At 37.4% G+C, this 22,151-nt stretch overlaps 1 protein-coding gene across 1 annotated transcript; it reads left to right on the forward strand.

Moving 5' to 3' along the window:
• The first annotated feature begins 3,654 nt into the window (after positions 1-3,654).
• ftsj1 (FtsJ RNA 2'-O-methyltransferase 1) lies at positions 3,655-22,052 on the forward strand. Its single transcript, XM_044125655.1, has 11 exons — positions 3,655-3,739; positions 12,389-12,516; positions 14,688-14,757; positions 14,873-14,966; positions 15,132-15,210; positions 15,284-15,336; positions 15,403-15,456; positions 16,949-17,051; positions 17,230-17,313; positions 17,592-17,695; positions 18,486-22,052. The coding sequence occupies exons 2-11, from the start codon at positions 12,396-12,398 to the stop codon at positions 18,642-18,644; spliced, it is 921 nt and encodes a 306-aa protein (XP_043981590.1). The 5' UTR covers positions 3,655-3,739; positions 12,389-12,395; the 3' UTR covers positions 18,645-22,052.
• The last annotated feature ends 99 nt before the right edge of the window (positions 22,053-22,151 follow it).

The following is a 22,151-nucleotide window of genomic DNA, read 5'->3' on the forward strand; positions in this document are numbered from 1 at the left end:
AGCAAAAAACTATGTCCTTTTATACAACTTACCAGGGGCGCTGCCAGGAATCTTGGGCCCCATGACAAAAAATTAAATTGAGTCCCTCTGACCCATCAAAAGCGTCACAATTTTAACCTTGCTTTCTTTGGTCCAATACTGATACTAGGACAATCTTTACTACTCATGAACTTTACATGAAACAGTTGACATACAGTATGCAAGTGGTGGCTTAAATTTTTTCTCTTAGTTTTAGATTACTGAAATGTCTCTCCTCATGAGCAACAGTCATAGGCAACATGCAGAATATACATGAAGCAATCCAGACAAAAAATGCTATGTAATTGCATTTTATTCCAGCTGCAGTATATAACTAATTAAAATATATATGTTTTTTTCCATATTTATTAAAGCTGTCACCATGTCGTGACAGTTTATTATAAGAGATAATCTGTGGAAGCAATCAGTCTCCTCCCTGAGCTATTATTAGCCTACTAGCTAAAGAAATCCAACGTTCCAACCTAAACAACCAATCAGAACCAGTAGGTCAGTCTTAGTGCTGTCTATGAATCTCATTCATTCACTGCTAAATGTGCTAAAGGTGGAGAAACAACTTGTCATTACAGTAAAAATGTTTATCTGCTGTTATTGGTAGCTATGTTAACTAGACTGAGCATTCACAACAGGCTGCGTTAGCTGCAGCATAGGGATGAGAAGCCACATGAGATTGTGATTGACAGCACTAAAACTCTCCTGTCTCTGATTAGTTGTTTCTAGATAGCACTGGGAGACAGCAGAGGAAATAGATTTTTCACAGATTATCTCTCATGCCATACAATATAATGGCAGTTTTAACAAATATGTAAAAAATAAAAAATTCTAAAAGTCACATACTACAGCTTTAATTTCACTTAGGAGAGGACGGGTCAGGAGGGACGTGGGTTTAAGCTGCTGCTGACTGACTCATCTGTTATTAAATGTGATAAAAAGGTACAGGGACAAATTCAATATATGAATATGTTGGTCATTTCTTTCCTTAATTCATTAAATGTTAGTGAAATGGGGGCAAACAGTAGTCTGTAGCTAAGCTAACTATGCTGAATGGTTGATAATGGTAATGGTTGACAGTCTGCCCACCTCTCGGGGAAAAGCTGGGTTACAAATTGACACATTTACCTTTCTCTCTTATCCCTCTAGTTTTTGAAAACCTAACTATTATTTTTCTTAACAGCATAGCAGGGAAAGTTGTTCTTGTCTTTTTTTTCCTTTTTTTTTATTAAATAATTTTGAACAAGTTTACAATAACACGTGGCATGTACATACAAGAAGAAAACAAGTCTTACAGGCTTATGGCACACATAATTATAAAACAATAAAAATATAAATAAATAAAAATATAAATTAAAGTTAATCAGACATCAAACAGAGGGAAAGCAGAAGACAAAGGGGCATTAATTCTCAAATAAATTTAGATCATTATAGGCGTTCAAAAATTGTATTCCCTGCTTGTTTTTCAACAGTTTTAAGGTTCTGACCATTAGGAGGTTTTTAAAGGCTGAAAAGTCAGGATTTCTATTTCCCCATTTACAGGAGTGGATGAAGAATTTGGCAAGGATCAGCAGGTTGTTAATAATGAGGTCAATTCATCTGTCTGTGGGTGGTTCCAAAAATTATATCCTCTCTTTTTAAGGGATGATGTAGGGAAATTTTTGATGAGATCCAGTCCTGAATGTTTCTCCAAAATGTTCCAGTATGCGCACAATAGAAAAAGAGATGATCTGTAGTTTCAATGTCATTGTCACAAAAGGTACAGCTGTTGGTATCAAAGTTGAATCTTAATCTTAATAGTTCCCTGGGTGGGAAAATGTTATTGAGAATTTTAAAATGAACTTTTTTAGCTTTAGGAGAGGGTATTTAAGGTAAACAGTTCTCCACTTATTAACCTCTGAATCAGAAAACAGATTTAAAATTGAGTTTTTAAATGTCTTTGTTTTGGTTATTTGTATTGTTCTCTACCTGACCGAAAAGCTGTCATTGTTTTGAACATGTTACTTTAAGAACGGTAGCCCCTCCTTTTTCAATCAATCAATCAATCAATCAATCAATCAATCAATCAATCAATCAATCAATCAATCAATCAATCAATCAATCAATCAATCAATCAATCAATCAATCAATCAATCAATCAATCAATCAATCAATCAATCAATCAATCAATCAGCTTTATTGTCAATTCCTCTTACATGTCCAGACATACAAGGGAATCGAAATGACGTTTCTCACTATCCCACAGTGATACAAAACAGGGCGTTACTAATATTGAGTAACAATAAAAGTCACAGTCTAACTAAAAAAAATTATCCTAAGCAATTAATAAATAGATGTACAATAACTAGACATATGGCGTAAAAAGTTTTACAACTGAGAATGTATATATATATATATATATATATATATATATATATATATATATATATATATATATATATATATATATATATATATATATATATATATATATATACATATATATATATATATATATATATATAAGTATATAGAGAGATATACAGATAAAAAAGTGGCGGAAGTGCAGAGTTAAAGTGCCAAATTTGCCCTCTGTGTTAGGAGGAAGGGCAGTTGTGCAAGGTTCTGGGTTTCTTCTTCATCTTCTTGGCCGCTTTGATACTGAGGGGAGGGAGTTCAGCATCCTCACAGCCTGATGGATGAAACTGTTGGAGAGTCTGGTGGTGCGGGAGCAGAGGCTTCTAAATCTTTTCCCGGAGGGCAGGACACTGAACAGTTTGTGGGCAGTATGGTTTACATCTCCCACAATCGTGACCGCTTTCTGGGTGAGTCGGGTGGTGTTTTATTTCTTCTTCTATGGTTTTGTCTTTAAAATGTTTGTGTCCCTAGGCCCTCCCCTTTGGACATGTTGTCCTGCGGGAGAGGTGTGTCCTATTTATTTTCTATCTAAATACATCCAGTTTATTTATAGATTTATTAAATTAATTTCTGTTATGTAGTTTTGTTTGTGTAGGACTTGGAGCGGGCAGCCAATCCCACGGTTGTTTTTCTGTTTGATATTTTCGTCAGGTATGTTGTGTAAAAAAGGTTTATTTTGTTTAATGTTGTGAGACATGGTCCCGCCTTTTTTGTCATGTTGTCCTGCGGGAGAGGACTTGGAGCGGACAGCCTATAACACGGTTGTTTTTGTGTATGTTTTTCTCGTCAGAATAAATCGAGAAATCATCCATTAAAAGAGAAACCATCTCACAGCCTGATCACTGAAAACCTGCACAACGCAGAAAGGATCCGGTTACATACACAAACATATATATATATATATGCATGTATATATTAAGTACAGTACGTTTGTACACGCCTTGTAATATATATATGTGTGTGTGTGTGTGCGTGCGTGTGAGTGTGTTTGGATGTGAATTTGCGCATTCGTGCATACCATTGAGGTGTGTATTATTAAATTCCTTCTGAGATTATTGATGACCACATTCCTGTCTGTAAATGCACCTAAGGTTGGTTGCCATCCACCCATATAATACAAATATTTATATGTATAGGTAGGGTTAGTTTATTTATTTATTGTAGAATTTATATATATAAATAGATAGACCATCACGAACCACACTCCATACCAGTAAGTGGCGGTAATGCTACTTAAAGTTTATTGCCAACCTCCAGTAAATCCAAGAAGAAGAAGAACAAGAAGAGTTGTATCGTTGACGACAGTAGGTGGAGGGTGAGTAAAATTAAATATTGAAGCGGAATTGTTGTTTCCATCTTTAAAATAATACATTGGTGAACCACGGCTTTCCAGACTAGATGAAGACAACAGAGATGAGTAGAAAAACCGATAGGTTTTTCAGGAGGAAAGCTGAATTATTTAACAAACCGGTGTTTTGATTATCTGTGCTTCCTCGTCATATTTTTCTACCTTAGTACATCTAGAGAGCTATGTCTATCTGTTGGTGCCATCTTTTGAAAACCGCTACCGTCAAATACCTCACCAGTTAGTGTCAATGTTAAATACTGATTTCCGATTATTATATTTAAATGATGGGGTTTAAGTGGCGCTTAGCAGCGACAACGTAGCATTTGAAAAATATGTGAATGACAAAATCTTTTCTCAAAGCATCTGAATTCCCGTTTAAAAATACCTGCTTGTGTAAAGGCACTAAAATCCTTCCCGAGAATATGTAAAGCTAGTACATGTAGATACACAAAAATATATAAATGTATTAGAATCCTACCTTCATAAAATACACATCTATGGTAGCACATGTTGATCTACCAAAACTCTATCAAAATTTCCTTCCTGGTAAATACGTGGGTGGGTAGCACATTTTGCTCCAATTTTTTTCATTTGAATATTGTTATAAAGCCAGTGGTGGAGAAAGTACTCAAACAATATACTTAAATAAAAGTACAGAAAAACAAAACAACAACAACAACCAAAAAAACCCCCACAAAGATGCAGTCTAGTAAAAGCAAAAGTACCGCTTTCAGAGGTGCGTTGAATGAGCGGTGAGAATGATTTATCTTTGGGGACAAAGAATTTTGTGCGGCATTTCCATCTCAACACGCTGCCCAGTGCCCGGCTGTGTCTGCGCTGATAAAGTTTATATATGTGTTACTGGTTGGGGAACACATACACGTAAGTGGTTAACCAACCAGCGCTAATCACTCATCATGCAGGTTCAGTCCTGTGAGGAGCTTTTGGCCTCCAATTGCAGTCACGCATCACGCTGATTTTATATTATTTTTAGTGTTATTTTTCCGGTTACATGATCCATCAAACCATATCAAATGCTTTGTCCACTTAGTCAGCCAGAGTTAATGCGCACAGCCGCATGGAGATCTGAGAAACTTGTCCATAAACTCGACCAACCAAAATAGTTCTGTGTTCCCTTGTTAAAACTCAACAGACACGAAATGGAAGAGCTACTAAAGCCACATTAGCAGAATTGAATTAAATCTCCCCTTTGTTGTGCATCACTGCGCAGTGCAGCAGATTTAGCTCATACTGCAGGGCCAGTCCAATCCTTTATGAGGCCTGGAGCAGAATTTGACTTATGGGGCCCTCTTGTTGCTAAAAACATCAGGACCTCTAACATCTACTATGTTGGATCAACGTCAATATATGACGAGTTGGGAGTGAGACTGGGTTGGCTAGATTTAATCTGGGGGAGGGGGAGTAGTTTAATTGGCCAAATTAAAAAGGAATAAGTTATAATTGAAGTTTACTCATTTGTATTTGTGAACAAATAGAGATCCAACTCAAAGATTAAACTCAGAGCATCAGATTGTAGCTATGGTAACAAAACAATCTTAACTATGAATATTTTTACTGCCGTTATTTTGATTGACATGTTTTATTTTATTATTTATATTTTTTGTTATTACGACTCTTATTTTGAAAGGTTAAATTAGTGGAATCCAGCATGTTGCTAGGGAACCAAAGAAAAAGAAGACGCTGCATGAAAGCGTAACTTTCACAAGTGGCTGTAAGGGTCATTTAAGTTAAGAATTTATTTAATTATCTCATTTCTACTGCGAAGGAAAGGGTCAGCCAGCGAGTTCGACAGTGGTGTTATGTCAATGGGACTAAGTGAAATTGTAAGAAGAACAAGTTCAAAAATCGACATTAAAGCTGACTATACACCAGCAGTTTAACAAACTCTTTATCGCCGTTAAGAACAAGAAGAGGTGGAAGTGACAAATATTGTTCTTTGAACTTTTACAAAGTAAACTTACCAGCTTCTCAAAATCTTACATATAAATGTTAAACAATATAAAATATTTAAATGTATGTAAGCTGAAACTACTGAGTCAAATTTAGCACCATTGATGAGCTCAATAAACAAATGTTACATTTATGTATCTATGGTCTATGTTAAAATATCAGCATGGCCCCTGAAGTCCTGGAGGTTCTAATGGAGCCACTGACTTAATTTGGATTAAACAGAAGTGCAAAGAAATGTTATTAATTTTAATTGTATATTTTAATTTGATAGTTTTAAGACTAATTGTGGGTTTAGAAATAGTTGCACTGACGCTGTTTTCCTGTAACATATACTTACCCAATAATATTTTATATATTTCCCGTCTACTTAACATCTTTTATTGCAAAAACATGGTGGATCCCCGGTGGACTGCCTCGGCACCCCGACCACCGGGCTAAGCAAGTTCTCTGGGGGAAACCCTGCAACATCTTATCGGACTTCTGCCGAGATGCTGAGCAACATGAATTAATGGCCCCATGATGACACCGCCTTCGCTCATGTTTTTGTTTTGTCCTTTGTTTTGTCTGAATGTTGCCATGTGCCCTAATGTGTACTTTCCTCTTTTTATTTTATTTTGTTAGAAACTGTGAAAAGGAATTAGAACAAACTTGGAATACAGAGACTCTAGTTTATTAGTCACTCTTTAGCTTATTTTTTAGAAACTGTAGAGTACTCACTATTTAGACCAATATTAGATTCATTTTTAGATTATTATGCAGACAGACCCCTGTTATTGCAACCCAGAAAAGGAATTCGAATAAACAAAGAATCCAGAAAAAGTTCTTTCAGAACATGAACACTTAGTTTTTATTATTACTTAGAAACTATGGAGTACTAATTACTTTCACAAATTTAGAGCATACTTAGAAAGTCCAGAGAATATTCTCTTGTACTTATCTGGCAAACCAGAAGTCCAGAGGATACTTGCTTACTTACACTTATTTAGCTACCCAGAACAGGGGTTAGAACTTGGAATCCAGAAAAACTACATTAGCAACTACTTTTTAGACTCCTATTCTCCCAAACCAGAAAAGGAATTAGATGAGAGGATACTTACTTATACTTATCTAGCAACCCTGAATAGGAGTATCTAGTTTATATACTTTGGATCAACATTATTAGCTTTTTCATCTTTTGCTCTTTCTTTTGGTTTGTTACTTTGTTTGTATTTCCTTTTAATTTCTGTAAAGCACTTTGTATTGCCTTGCTGCTGAAAAGGTGTTATATAAATAAAATTACCTTTACATTTGTCAGTTCTGCTGGTACAAATAACTTAATGTTTTGGAGAAATGTCCAGCATAGGTTTCCCTCAGAAAACTTGCTAAGCCCGGTGGTCAGGGTGCCGAGGCGATCCATCATGGTTTTGTATTAAAAGATGTTAAGTAGACAGGAAAAGTAAAAATATTATGGGGAAAAACATAATAATATTGCAAGTGAAATGCTATTTAAACCCACAACTAGTCTTAAAAATAACAAATCAAAATAAATACAATTAAAATGAATATCAATTATTTGCACTTCTGTTTAATCCAAATGAAGTCAGTAGCTCCATAAGGACCCCCAGGCCTTCAGGGGCCCCATAAATGCAAATATTTTTTCACACATATAAAAATGTAACATTTGTTTATTGAGATGATCAATGCTGCTAAATTTGATTTAATGATTTTAGCATACATAAATGAAAATATTTGAAATTGTTTAACATTTAAATGTAAGATTTTAAGGCGCTGGCAAGTTTACTTTGTAAAAGTTCAAATAACAATCCGGCCAACCGGAAACGCATATATAAAGTTTACAGGGAAGGCAGAGCCACACACTGGGCAGCTTGTTGAGATGTAAACACCGCACATAATTCTTTGTTCACAAAGATAAATGATTCTCACTGCTCCTCAACATGCACTTCTGAAAGCTCGACTGCAAGTTATTCCTGTGGTTCATACAGAGCTTCGCAACTAGACCTAATGCGGTGAATTTTAGACTCTTACTTTTATTTGGAGGATGGGTCAGGAGGGAAGTGGCAAAAGATATCTGTAATTTAAATGTAAGTTGAGGTAAAACTGAATGGACTGGCTCCAGGCCGGGCAGAAAGCTGTTTTTATTATTACTAATTGTAACGATTGTTTGAATTTCTGTCAGTAATATATATATATATATATATATATATATATATATATATATATATATATATATATATATATATATATATATATATATATATATATATATATATATATATATATATATATATATATATATATATATATATATATATATATATATAGTTCTTGCTGTGTAATTGTAAAAAGAGCAAAGACACAGATAAATCCCTATAGACTCACTAGAATGATGCTGACTAGCTTGTCATTGCTCACATTTTACACTGGGACAGGGGTCAAAGGGAATGCTGGTATCGGGGTTAGAACTGCTGCTGACTGACTCACCAGTTGTTAAGTATGGTAAAATGTTTAGGGACTTATGAATATGTTTGTAGTGACTATTTGTCCAAAACTCAAATTTAAAAATCAACAAACCTAAGACTTAAAGGTGATTAAAACAAAAGGTGAATCCAACTCAAACCTGATGCTTCATGGGTTTCTGGCTTATGCAGTCCAAAAAGATCAAAAAAGTCAAAAGTTCTTTGTTGCTTTATTCCATATTCAGGTAAACGAGTTACAGGCATCACAGGATTCTGCTGGTTCTCCTGCTCTGATTCCTGCACTTGTTCTCTGACTGATTTACTGATGACTAATTGGTAGACTGGCAAAGACTGTCTGTCTGATTACTGGTAAAAAAAAACAAAACAAAAAAAAACACATGACCACCCTTATGCATAATGAGCTACCTAAAACCTACCTATTTATACTGCGAAACACCCACGGTACACTGATGCCCTGGTACTTAAAACCAGAGGAGCTCAACTTAAACGGAATGCCTGAGTGTGAAAGCTTTAAAGCAGCTGCGTTAATAGGATAGCATTCACTTTTAACAATATTTACTCTGTAACCTGAAAAAGATCCAAATCTCTGAAAAGCAGATAAGATGGACAAAATGGAGAGTGGGATTTGAGACATACAACAATAAATTGTCAGCATAAAGCAATAGTTTGAATTCTGTGGGAAATTCCAATAAAAGTGTTGGAGGACCTTAGAAAGATTGACAGAGGTTCTATGGCCAGTGCAATCAATAGAGGGGATAACGGGCATCCCTGTCTAGTGCCACGGAAAAGTTTTAAAAAATTGGATTGAATACCATTGGAGGAGACACTGCATGAGGAGAAATATAAAAGAGACCTGTCCAAGAAACGAATGCATCACTCAGTCCAAATTTCCTTAAAACTGCAAATAAGAACTCCCATTCAATTCTGTCGAACTCTTTCTCAGCGTCAACCGAGATCACGATTTCAGGTATTTCAGTGGTGGTTTTAGAGTAAATAATATGCAGGAGTGTATGGATTTAAAAAATAATTGCCTCCCCTTAACAAATTCAGTTTGCTCGTGTGAAACAATAGTTGGTACTATACTTTCCAGACGATGTGCAAAAGCTTTAGCAAGGATCTTAGCATCCACGTTTATTAAGGAGAGAGGTCTGTATGAGCTACAAAGATCTGGATTTTTATCTCTTTTAAGAGGAGACTAATAGAGGCTTGTGTTAAAGTATGCGGGAGACTTCCCTGATGCAAATGTTGTTCCTTATATACCGCATGTAATATCAGGGATAGCTTGTCCTGTAACAAAAAAATAAAAAAAAATTCAACAGGGAATCCATATGGACTGGGAGCTTTATTGCTTTGCATTCTTTTCACAGCAGCCACAATCTCCTCCCTGGTTAGAGGCAAGTCAAGTTCCTTAGCAACATTTGGGTTTATCACAGGGAACTTGAGACGGTCAAGAAACTGATTAATTTCATCTGAAAGAAGTAAAGGGTTGAATATTCAAGGTGTGACATCTTGATGTTGAAAAGCAAACTTAATATCTAATGAAAGAGGGGCATGATCAGAAATGACAATAGGGTGATAATTAACAGATTAAACATTTGGAATTAGTTTAGCGTTGACAAAAAAGCAATCAATACAAGAGAAAGACCGATGCAAGAAGAAAAATTTCTTGCTTTGGGGATTGTAAAATCTCCAGGGATCAATGCAACCATTTTTTGACATAAATTCTGAGAGAGCTTTAGACATTAATGAGGGGACTAAAGTGCGCGGGTCAGACCGATCTAGATTGGGATCCATGACACAATTCATATCCCCGCATACTATAAGGAGATTATTATCTAAAGAGGGAAGACATTCAAATAGCTTATTCATAAAATTAAAATCATCAAAGTTGGGGGGACATATATATTCACTGACAGAATTGGGACATGAAATAAAGTGCCAGTGACAATTAAGTTTCTGCCATTTTTATCTAATATAATTTTAGAAGTTGAAAACTGAATTGATTTGCCAACTAAAATCGCAACCCTCCTGGCTTTAGAATTTAAATTTGAATGAAATACATCAGAAATCCAAGGACATTTTAGCCTGACCTGATCTTTAGTGCACATATGGGTAACCTATAAAAACACTAGGTCAGCTTTAACACATTTCAAATGTACTGAAATCCTTGATCTCTTAATTGGGCTGCCCATACCTTTAATCCTCCAGCTCAAAAATCTCACAGAAGACCCCGTTTGTGGGATATTCACATTATTATCATTAGTAGACATGTTCCAAGTATACTGCAGAAGAAGATACAAGAGAAATGTAAATGTAACACATAGTTACTTATTCAAAGTTGTGTACGTTTGCAAAGTTCTCTCATGTCTTGAGTGACCTGCTGAAGATGCTGGCCTCTTCTGGTGAATTAAACTCCTTCTCCGTACCATTGTGTGTGACTCGGAGTTGTGCTGGATAGAGCAGACCGAAACAAATCTCTGGATTCTCGCAAAGCTGTCAGTGGACATCATTAAAGGCGGTGTGGGCACGGGCTGTCCTCGGCATGTGGTCAGGGAAAACAGAGAAGCGTGCATCTCCAATCATAATCCACTGCTGGGTCCTAGCACGAAGCAGTATGTTCTCACAGTCCAAACAACAGGCGAACAACAATAGGACAAGGTCGCTCGGTTGGCGAGTACAATGGACACGGTCCACCAATGGCTCCTTCTCCAACTGAAAAGCCTCCTTAAGCAAAGTGGAAATGGCTGTAGATGAGGTGGAAAAATCCTTTGAAATGCCTGTCAGCCGCAAATTGTTGCAGCAAGATCTGGCCTCTAGGCCATCACATTTATTGTGTAATCCTTTAAAGTCCACAGACAGCTACTCCACCTTAGCCTGTAGCGTAGTGATATCGTCGATGCATGTAGCAGGGGTGTCCAAAGTCTTTCCTCGAGGGCCGGCATCCTGCACGTTTTAGTTCTCTCCCTGGTAGTGCCAACAACTATTCTTAGGCCTTCTAACGACCCATCATTTGATCCAGGTGCGTTAAACCAGGGAGAGAACTAAAACATGCAGGATGCCGGCCCTCGAGGACCGACTTTGGACACCCCGCTCATGATGTCTCCAACTCGCCTCCGGTATTCTTCAAAGCGCGCAGATCCAGCTGAATGGTTGTAATGTGGCTAGTTAATTCTGACTTCACTGCCAGGAGCTCAGCCTTTATACTCGACAAGTTTTCAGTAAGAGCTGCACGGAGTTCGGTTTTGAAAATGAGTGTCATTTCAACCCAGAGTGCCGATAGCAGCTCGTTTTTAAAGGCCGAGGAAGGAGTGCCATCAGCGAGATCATCCGGGCAGGAGGGAGAGTCACCATGAGGCGGGGATGTAGCACAAGAAGCAGACCTTTGTTGTGCAGACAATTTGACATTTGGAGGCATTTTGGTCGAGAAAAAAGCCAAAATTCGAGTCGGATTATAGTAGTGGGAAAAAAGCACACTAAACGGATAGAAAACTATCACAAATGTGCCTAAAATAACAATTATTTCTAGTTGTTGTGGAAGCTCAGCCAGAAACATCCTGTCATTTGTAATCGCATTGTATTTATGATTGTGTATAACACTTTGGTCCTGTCGGTGTATAAAGTGCTTCATAAATAAAGTTGGTATGGTATTTAGACTAAGTTAAACCTTAGTCTAAATTCTAAGATTTAACTGAAAATAGAAATGGCTCCTACATTGTTGGTAACTTTTTCCCCCTTATTTGTAAATGCTAGTGAAAAGGAGACAAATAGTAGTCTGTAGCTAAGCTAACTATGCTAAATGGATGCAATTTCCCACAGTCTACCCACCACTCTTGGAGAAAAACTGGGTTACAAATTGACACTCTTGTCTTTTTTTTTCTGTCTCTGTATTTTTGAAAACCTGATTTTGTGTCCTTAGGACTATCACTGTTCATTGTTAGTTTTTGTATATTTATTTTTATTACTTTATTTTAAATTAATTGTGTGTTATGCATGGACAAACAAAATGTTTCCCCCTTAGGGGATCAATAAAAGGTTATCAGGCCGCCCCGGGTTAAAAGCCTTTACATCTCGTGTAGTGACCTACCGGTTTCTGTTCTCTTTGTGGGAGTGATGTGACGGCAGCAGAATCCTGACTGATCTGTCTCTGGTTCTGCGGGTCTTGTTCCAGGTCCAGGATGGGGCGGTCCTCCAAAGACAAGCGGGACATATACTACCGTCTGGCTAAGGAAGAGGGCTGGAGGGCCAGGAGCGCTTTCAAGCTACTGCAGCTGGACCAGCAGTTCAACCTGTTTTCAGGTGACACCCACCCTCAAGTCACCAAACCACGACAGGAGAGGATTAATACAGAACATTTTATTTCAATTTGTTGTTAAACAACATGAAGTACTGTTTATTTGTGGAGTGAAAGGAAAGGAATAGATGGAACCAGTGTTTCTACAAAGGTCTGGAAAGTCTGGGTGGTATTGAGCCAGTTTTTAGTCCAATATCCCAAAATAAACTCCAGTTTGCCCTTCAGAAGCAACCTTATCAGTAAACACAGTCCATCTGTGTGCATAGTAACATCAGTCTCAATGCAGCTGGCGTCAGAGGTTCTTCAAAGAATCTCTGACGCCAGAGGTTCTCTGAAGAACCTCTGATGGTGTGTGGTGATGGGATTTTGTTTGCATCACCATGGAAGAAAATAACATCCCAGTGTTCTGATTGATCCTCCATCTGGACATGGAGACAGGATGGACTGGCTGGAGACCTACTAGAACATGGAGATCCACCTGAACTGACAGAAGAACATGGAGTCTCTGGAGGAGCTCGAGAGATCCACAGCTCAGGAAGAAAATCCTTCTATTGAACAACTATTAGTTTTGGACTCTGAACATGTAGTTGTTATGGAAGAAAACCAGAAGACATCCAGCCGGAGCTGCAGTGGAATGCATTAGATGAATGTGTGTTGAAACTCAAAGTTTCAACAGTGGTCCAGGAGCTGAGTGGGGAGATTATCAGCCTCTGTAGACTCTCAATACGCAATTGATTGCACTTATTTTTTTCTTTTGGACATACTGTGGTTACATTTTGGACCTTGAGTCACAGAAAAACATAAAATCCAATTTGGAAGAATTTGAATTTTTTCACTCTGAAACTCAAATATTCATAACGAATGGCTTTTATAATTTAGAATGACAATATGTACTCTAAATTTCTTAAACTGATGCAAAAATATTGCAAGCAAAATAGTGTTATAACATTGCTAGCATGAAAATGAAGGCAATTCCTTATTCGTTTGTATACAATTTTTGACAAAATATCAAAACAAGGTGACAAAAAAATGTGTTATTGTTTGGGGAGGGAGTAAAAAAAGGTCTTTTGGATTATGGTAGGCTTTTCTATCTCGACTCCCTGAAGTAGCCATGGCTGGAAGCTGTTTACTACTATCTGCTGGGGGAGTTACTCTGCCTCACCTTGCACTGCTATGCCCCTGATTAGATGTCTGAGTAGCTGCCTCTCTGACTGCCAGGATGATATCGTACTCAGTCTCTGATGCTCTTTGTCAGTTGCTAATAAGAATGATTGATCCAAACCCTCCTCTACCACCCACTCACTCTTCTGTTATGGATGTTTGGTTTCTGTTAAAAAAAAAAAGAAAATCCTGTATGGACTTATAGTCCTTTATATACAGAACAGAAACCACTAAGCTAAAAACAAATTACTAAGTGGATGCCACCGATCGCTCCAATGTCCAAACTGTGCATCAATTTTGCAATCTCACTGTATTTGCCGCTACTTCGTTCACTCCGCTACCGTGTTGTAGCTATTCTTTCACGGTTACTTGAGCAACTTTAATTAATTTCATAGCAACAAAATACAGCCCATTGTTATTTGTTGATGTATTAGATTTTCAATAACAAAGGAATCTAATGTTGTGATTAATTTTTTTTGTTTATAAGCTCATTCTTTTTCACATTCCCAGAAAACCGGTTTTTGACATTTCTCTGACATCCGGAAAAATATGATTTACTTATTGTAGCATAACTCCGGTTATACTTGGCATATTAACACAATTTAAAAACCGGTGTGTAGTTTATAATGTGCACTTTAAGCACCAGTTGAAAGTGAGACTCGGGGAGGTGGAGTCTTCCTGCTATGTTGTTCCGTCACAAATTAGACATGTTAAAAAGACAATTATAAGCGTATGGACCCCTAAGGGCTCGTGTATCGATACTCGTGGATAAAAAATTGGTGCTTCCTGAAGGAAAAAAATATAAATAAATATCGTAGAATCTATATAATTACACAGCCTTAGAAAGATGATTGGAGTGTGCTATGAACTAAATACACAAAAATATTAATGCTGTTATTTTATCAACATTGATATCATTTTCACCATATCCACTAAGTTGAACATATATCATCATATGCATATGAGCCTGGTTTCTATGGAGACATAGCAACTCTGCTTCTATTCTGTGTGTCAGGTGTGAGCCGAGCAGTGGATCTTTGTGCAGCGCCAGGCAGCTGGAGTCAGGCTCTCAGTCGCAAACTCAGGTCTCCTTCCACTGTATTCTACATCTTTAGAAAACTGTCCAAGATTTCAAACCTGCAATAAACGCTAGAAGTTCATATTGATCCTGGCTAGATTCTTCTATTCTTTCCAATGCAGAGACAGAGAGGAGGAGGTGAAGATTGTTGCAGTGGACCTGCAGGCCATGGCTCCTCTGCCAGGAGTCACTCAGATTCAGGGTGACATCACTAAGGTGCTCAACAAGTCCACAAAGAATCAATGGATTATTTCTTGGGGTGCACCGATTGCAGTTTTTGCTAATATGGTTTTTGTGATCTGAAATGTCATTTAATATATTAAGACAGTTACTGAGGTGAGGAGTGTGTTGTTACTCATATTCATTTCTTCCTTCCTCCAGGTGTCCACAGCTCAAGAGATAATCCGTCACTTCGAGGGGCAGCCAGCTAACCTGGTGGTGTGTGACGGAGCTCCAGACGGTCAGGTCCCCATTCTCCCGCCTGTCCTCTTTGCTGTCGTTTTCTGAATTTTCTTCCTGTTTTGTCTCCATAGTAACTGGACTCCATGATGTGGATGAGTATATCCAGGCTCAGCTCCTATTAGCTGTGAGTACAGAGGTGTTGCCTTTGTGAGGTCTGGTGGTGTGACACTGACATCTATGTGTTTTCCAGGCTCTGAACATCACCACTCACGTCCTGACACCTGGAGGAACTTTTGTAGCCAAGGTTGGATCACTCTTGTCTTTCTCCAAGACTTTCTAAATTCACCACCCTTCAGATACACAACAAATTTAATGTGAATTAAAAGTACTGATTAGACTGCAGCTGCATCCCACCATCTCAAAAAAAATACAGAAATTCAGAAATAGATGCTTCAGATTCCTAATCATTGAATGTAGTTAACAGGGCGTTTTCAGTGTGTTCCAGTCGTTAGTTCACTTGACACATTCTTGGAAGAAAAAAGTTTTTCTTTCTTCTTTTTTTAAAAAAAAAACACAGTATGGTATTCAAATTTTTGTTTTAAACATAAAAATGACTAATCTTAAGCAATGATGGACAAAATTGTGCACAATAATAAATGCTGTAAAAACTTCACAGATAACTTTTCAGCTCTTTTTATGTACAAGTCTTAAGAAGGTTTCAGTCATGATCAAAACTATCAAACAACTATGAGGTCAGTTGAATTACTTGATGTCACTCCTGTTGTTTATGCAAAAGAAGAGTTATTTTCAATTTTTCTGATGTTGGGTATTGGAGGATTTTTCTGCTCATGCTTGAATATGACTAGGACCAGTCAAAATATTGACTTTGCCTTTTTAGTTTGTGTGCAATTTTACAACCGTGTTGAGAACAAAAATGTCCATAAACTGCTATATGATCTTTGTTCTGCTTTTTAGGAAATGTCCTGATCACAGTGATCAGATGTTTTATTTATTTATTTATTTATTTTTTACTTTTTAAACAAGTAATTTTAGGTAGATGGGGAATGTTTGTAATAAGTTTTCAACATGTTGAAGCTTCACTTTTGTGTAGTATTCCATTTTATACTCCTGCTTTTGCGAACATAAAAGTACCTTTAACTTATGTTTAAAGCATTTCTAAGCATATCCCTGCATTATGAGAGGTTGGGGTTGTACTTTTATTAAAAATCTGATTTTAACTGGTTCTGAGAAGGGTTTGCAGAATCCAATTTTCTTCCTGTCAAGAGCGGTTATTATTTATTTATTTACATGAGTAGCAGAGGGGATCTTTGTGGAAGAGCATTAAAATGGGGTTCTATTATGAACTAAACAAAAATCATTTGACAGTCCCATTTTAAACTAGCCTTAGCATGTCCCATGAACAATTTAGCATGCCCAGTGCTACTAATCCAACCAGCAGTGTGTGTGTTTTCAGTAGAAAATACAGAGCAAACCTTAAAGGGTGCCAGAGTTTCCAAACCCAATATGTTCCATGACTGACGGCATGAAAGCTCAAATGATTGTGACTCCACATAGACTGACTGGAAATACATTTGTTGTTTGCTTGTTTCAAGGGTTAATTTTTTTCCAAGTCACTAATGTTGGTGTCAAATATAATTTTTTCATTAACATGTTAGAGGTTTTACTTGTGTGACGCAGTTTTGATTGCAGTTATTCAAACAATAAATCAAGCTGGTAGACTTGATTTAAACAAGTAACATGTAAATAGTGATGCGTCTGTCCCTATCTTGTTTCAGATCTTTAGGGGTAAAGATGTAACTCTACTGTACTCTCAGCTGAAGATTTTCTTCAGCAGTGTGACTTGTGCCAAGCCTCGCAGCAGTAGAAACTCGAGCATCGGTGAGCCATCACAGCTGGGACCAATCACAGAGCACCTTTAGCTGGAAATCTCTCTCTTTTTTGTTGGGTGAATTTTAAGGGAGCGGGCTGTTGAAATAAATAGATGATCTATTGTGTTTTCTTCTTCTTTTTTTCTCTCTTTTCCTCATTGATTCAAAGTGTGTTGTTGTTTGTGCAGAGGCCTTTGTGGTTTGCCAGAATTATTCTCCCCCAGAGGGTTATATCCCCAACATGTCCAACCCTCTGCTGGACCACTCATATGGTAACTATAAAACCTTTGACACTGTTGTGCTACAGGGGGTCATTTGCTTAAACACATCTTTGTGTATGAGGGTGATTATGAGAAATAAAATTGATAACTTTGTCTAAAACTGACTGAATTATCTATTGCATCTGGTTGAAGCTCCTGGCATGACATCAGGGATCAGTGCAGGTTCCATATCTAGTACCTTGCACATCGACTCTTACACAAAAGTTCAAGAATACCATATTACTTGTATTTGTGTGTCTTCAGTCTGGTGTCTGCTCTCTGTCCTTCAGATGTGGACTTCAACCAGCTAGAAGGACCAAACCGTGTCATTGTTCCCTTCTTAGCATGTGGAGACCTTAGTGCCTTTGACTCGGACAGAACCTATCCCCTACAGGTGAGGAGTGGCTTGATCAGGTCTGGTGCATTCATCTTTAACTACAACCACAAAAATTCTCCAGACAGGAGAAAAATATACTGAAGTTCTTGGTTATCCTTTTGTGTGTATTTAATGCAGACTATTTTCACAATAATAATGTGAATCTGAAAGATTATGGATGTTCTGGTCACAGATATGAGTTGTTAAAGGACAGGCATTTGCTAATGGTTTGTTGCAGTACAATACTTTTCCTGTGAACATCCTTGTAAACTAGGAGAGCACAATAATTATTGGCCTAATAACAGAAGGTTATGATGTCTCCTTGTCAGTCCGATATCATATTAACACCGATAACATATTCAGTGGTGTGGTGTTTGATTTATTTATTTTTTTCAATCAAGGGCTCCCACTCCTTAATGAGACCTGCGTAGTCCAAGTGGCATTGGTCTAATTGGAGAAAACTGTAAATAAATCATTTTAAAATTCCCTCATGTCAGAAAACAACTGAGTTGTAATTTTAATAATAGTTTAATTTATATATATATATATTATCCCAGCATGTTACACGTTACACGCATGTTACATGTTACAAAAATATAAATGGAACAACTCTGAACTGGTAATTTCCAACACCATGTGACTGAAGCACGGCTCATGAGTAAACAGAGAACATGGTGGTTGTAGTTTGGAATTTCTTTAAACTTTTAGAGGAAGAAATTCCTACTCTAGTTGTCCAATAGAGCTGATCCTGATCAGCATAATAATCTAAAGAATGGCTTTTTTCTTTTTGATTCTTTTCTTTGTGCAGCTTGATGCTAGTAAAGAGTACGAGTACAGTCCTCCCACACAGCCACCTATCCGGCCTCCATATGAGCAGGCTTGCCACTTTCGCAAACAGAACTTGCTGTCCAGAGAGGATGCTCCTCCCATCAGCCCCACCCAGAGCCAAGAAGAACAGAAACCATAAGCCAAGACCTCATGACCTTTAAGTAGTGCTAATGGGAAAGGGCCCTGGACATCTAGCATATCATAATCTGTTAAGTCTTCCTGGATCTCCAAGCAGTAGGATGTATTTTTAATGAGTTGACATCTGAAAATAAACGCTGACATCTGAAAAAGAAAGGCTATTTATAATAATGATACCGCTTTTTACTCAAGAACTTTTTCAGAGGAAAATGTGGGAGATCTAAATGACGTAAGTCAATAATGCAAAGCAATTTGCTGGATTTCCAGAGATGGAGAAATTTTTTTTTTAATTTTTTTTATAAATTTAAATAATGAACTGAACTTGAATAATGAACTGAACATTGTTTTGATAACTAGGATCAATCAGAATGTATGTATGATTGGATTGAATTTCCTTTTTTTGTAAAGTCCCTTGAGATTACATGAATTGGTGCTATGTAAACTGAATTGAATTGAGTAGATATTGCAGAAAAATCCATTGTTGACTTTAAATATTGAAATCTTTATTTCGAGTGTTAACTTTTACTTGTAGAGAGCTGTTTACGTTGAACTTCATCTGAAGGCTCTTAAAAAGGTTTGCATCTGAACCTTCATTCATCACTTGGACCTGCTTATCCACACACGGTGGCTGGGGTCCTTGTTTCTACCTCCAGCAGTGATTAGATGAGAGGCAGTTAAAACATTGCAGACATTCATAGCTACATGCAAATTACAGAGACAAGTTTTCAAACCACTGCCTCAAGGCTGACAAAGCGTTGACTCTATTTTTACGCGTCTCTCCACATCTTTCAGCCGTGGCGTTATTTCAGCAATAGCATTAGCTCTCTCAACAGGTGTTGTAGGTGCTTGGACTGGTGTGGGAGGATCTTTTGGAGACATGTCCTCCACGTCAGAATGGAAAAAAACGTCTCTTTCTCCAGCATGGTAGGAATCAAGCTGGCTGGGCTAATAAGCACAAATAGATCATAGTTCTTATTGAAGTCTGGAGTTCTGTTCCCTCTGGGGTGTCTCTAGGCTATCAGTCAGTCTTCCAGGTAATCCATAGCACATCCGTAGGCTTACTGTAGTAGGATCTGTGCATGGTAGAAGATTGGAGGTTCCAACCTGATCACAATAGGAAGATGTGTCTCAGAGTAAAGGTAAAATAATCTGATAGGTTTTTAAAGAATAACAAATTTCAACATGAACATTGTCATTGGAAGTAAAATGTAAATTTTATGCCATGAAGTTTTAAAACATCACAATAACTGACTCATTTAAACTTCAACTTGTCAAATAAACAATTTTTCTAAAATTGTTATAAAGGAATAGTGAATACACTTTGACTTTATTCCTTTAATCTGTAGAGAAGTAATATATTCTTATATTGTCAAAAATAATGAACTGAAGCTGGTTCTGTGCATGGCCTAAAAAGGGAATATTATTAAACATCAGATGCCATTTTAGAACCAAAGGTGTGTAAAATAACAAAATTACTTTAATTTTCTCCACATCTAGTTTTTTTTTTCCTCGACATTATTACATCAATTTATTTTTCAAATTGATGTATTAATATCTGACTATGGTTATATCTCAAAACAATTTTTAAAAAGCAAAATTTAGTAAACAGCCGGATATTATGACTAGCCGACTGATTGGTCTGTTTAAAACTCTGTTCACAATCCTTGCAGTTGTTCATTAGGAGTGTTTTAATAGATTTACAAATAGATTTACAAATATATATATATATATATATATATATATATATATATATATATATATACTATCTCAGACCTTGCTGGGATGTGGTTTTCCGTAACCCTGAGAAGCCCTGCCAAAACTTGAGGTCTCAGCAGGCATGGTGGGAGGCTTTTTCCCTTGCCGGAGGACTGGTGTTGCCACGGAGGATGAGTTCACAGGATATGTCTGGCCAGCTCAGCGACGAGGGGTCAAGATTCCAGCGAGAAGCGAGGTGGTGATCTGGGGACATGCTCGAGCAGGACCAGCAGGGAGAGACTACTGCGGCCTGGTGGAAACCCTGGAGGAGCTCAACACTGTGTCATTGCCCTAGGGTGCTACCAAAAGATTGTCCGACTCTACCAAGTCGACGATGTAGATATCCACAGGGGTCGAGATGTTGACATGGTTGTTTATGACAGTGGCGTGGTACAAGTCGGGCTGGTAGAAGCTATGGATTCCCTAGAGGAGAGCCAAGGCTTCAGCCTACAGAGGCTAGTGAAACAACTAGGTTTAAAACCTGCCGAAGCCAGTAAGCGGACCATATGTTCTCTTCAAGGCAAACCGACGTATGAAATGGATTAGCTCAATCCAGACTGGTTTCCAGCGCTGAATATGGGTCACTGCAAAGTAAACGCCACAACATCGGACCGACATGAGCGTCAATTAAAGAGGCGATACAGCAAGACCATGGTGGATCAACAAGTTACAGAGACTGTTTTCATGATTTACCCCAGAGGAGGTAAATCATGAAAACACAGTAGCGGAGGCTATGGAAGAGGAGCGAGTTGGAGAGGCTGAGGAGGAAACCCCAGGAGAGGAGCTCAGCAAGGCTGCACACTCTGAAGAGGAACGTGAACCATTTGTGTTGAAATATGTGTGTCTGTTTTTCCTCAATTAAATAATTTAATGTGGTAAACATTCATGAAATGTTTGATTCAATCACTTCAAGTTGCATGTAAACAGGTGCTGAAATGAATCACATTTCAAGTAAAAATGTGATATCTAAAATGTTTCAAGTAATAACCATATATGTAATGAAAGATTAGATTTTATAACAACATATTTATCGAATTGTGTTAACATGCAAGACAACAGTTCGGTGTGGCTACACATATGAACATAGCTGTCGGTCAAAAGACTGGTCAGATGAGGTGGCAGCAATGACAGAGCTATATGGAGTGAAAGGCATTTTGAAAGAGTAATGGATAGTGAACTATTAAAATAAATTGTCTAAATTATTTAAATTTGCAGACTATTTAAAGTAAATTATTCAAAGTGAATTTTCTAAATTAAGAATGTTGCAGGTTGTTTATGTATGTCTGATGTTTGTATGTTTTGATTAACACTGTCGGTGGTTTATATTTTGTTTTGTTTAATGATATTTGCACTTTGTAATGTTGGTTTATTTTGTATGTACCTCAAGGGCTGCCGTAGTTAATGAGGGCAGGCCTGTAAAAGCTGGCAGAGTCATTGTACCAATGAATGACTTGAACAACTGTCAAGATATGTTTGGCACAAAGAAATTAACGCTTAGTCTTCCCTAGTGAAAGCAGCGAGATATGTTTTGTTGTTTGTATTGTCAGTTTATGTTTTGTATTGTACTATTTGTATATGCCACCATAGTGGCTGAGGTGGGTGTGGTGACTGTGATGATCCACATCAAAGAAAATAAACAAAACTCTGAAAATCACTCTTTGAGACTGCACAAACTCAATCAAGTACTGGGGAGCTGCTACAGAGACAATTTTCACTTTATATAAAGTTTTCAATCCAGATGTGTCTGTATTTA

The sequence above is a fragment of the Gambusia affinis genome, linkage group LG08 (assembly GCF_019740435.1).
Source record: "Gambusia affinis linkage group LG08, SWU_Gaff_1.0, whole genome shotgun sequence".
Classification (NCBI taxonomy): domain Eukaryota; kingdom Metazoa; phylum Chordata; class Actinopteri; order Cyprinodontiformes; family Poeciliidae; genus Gambusia; species Gambusia affinis.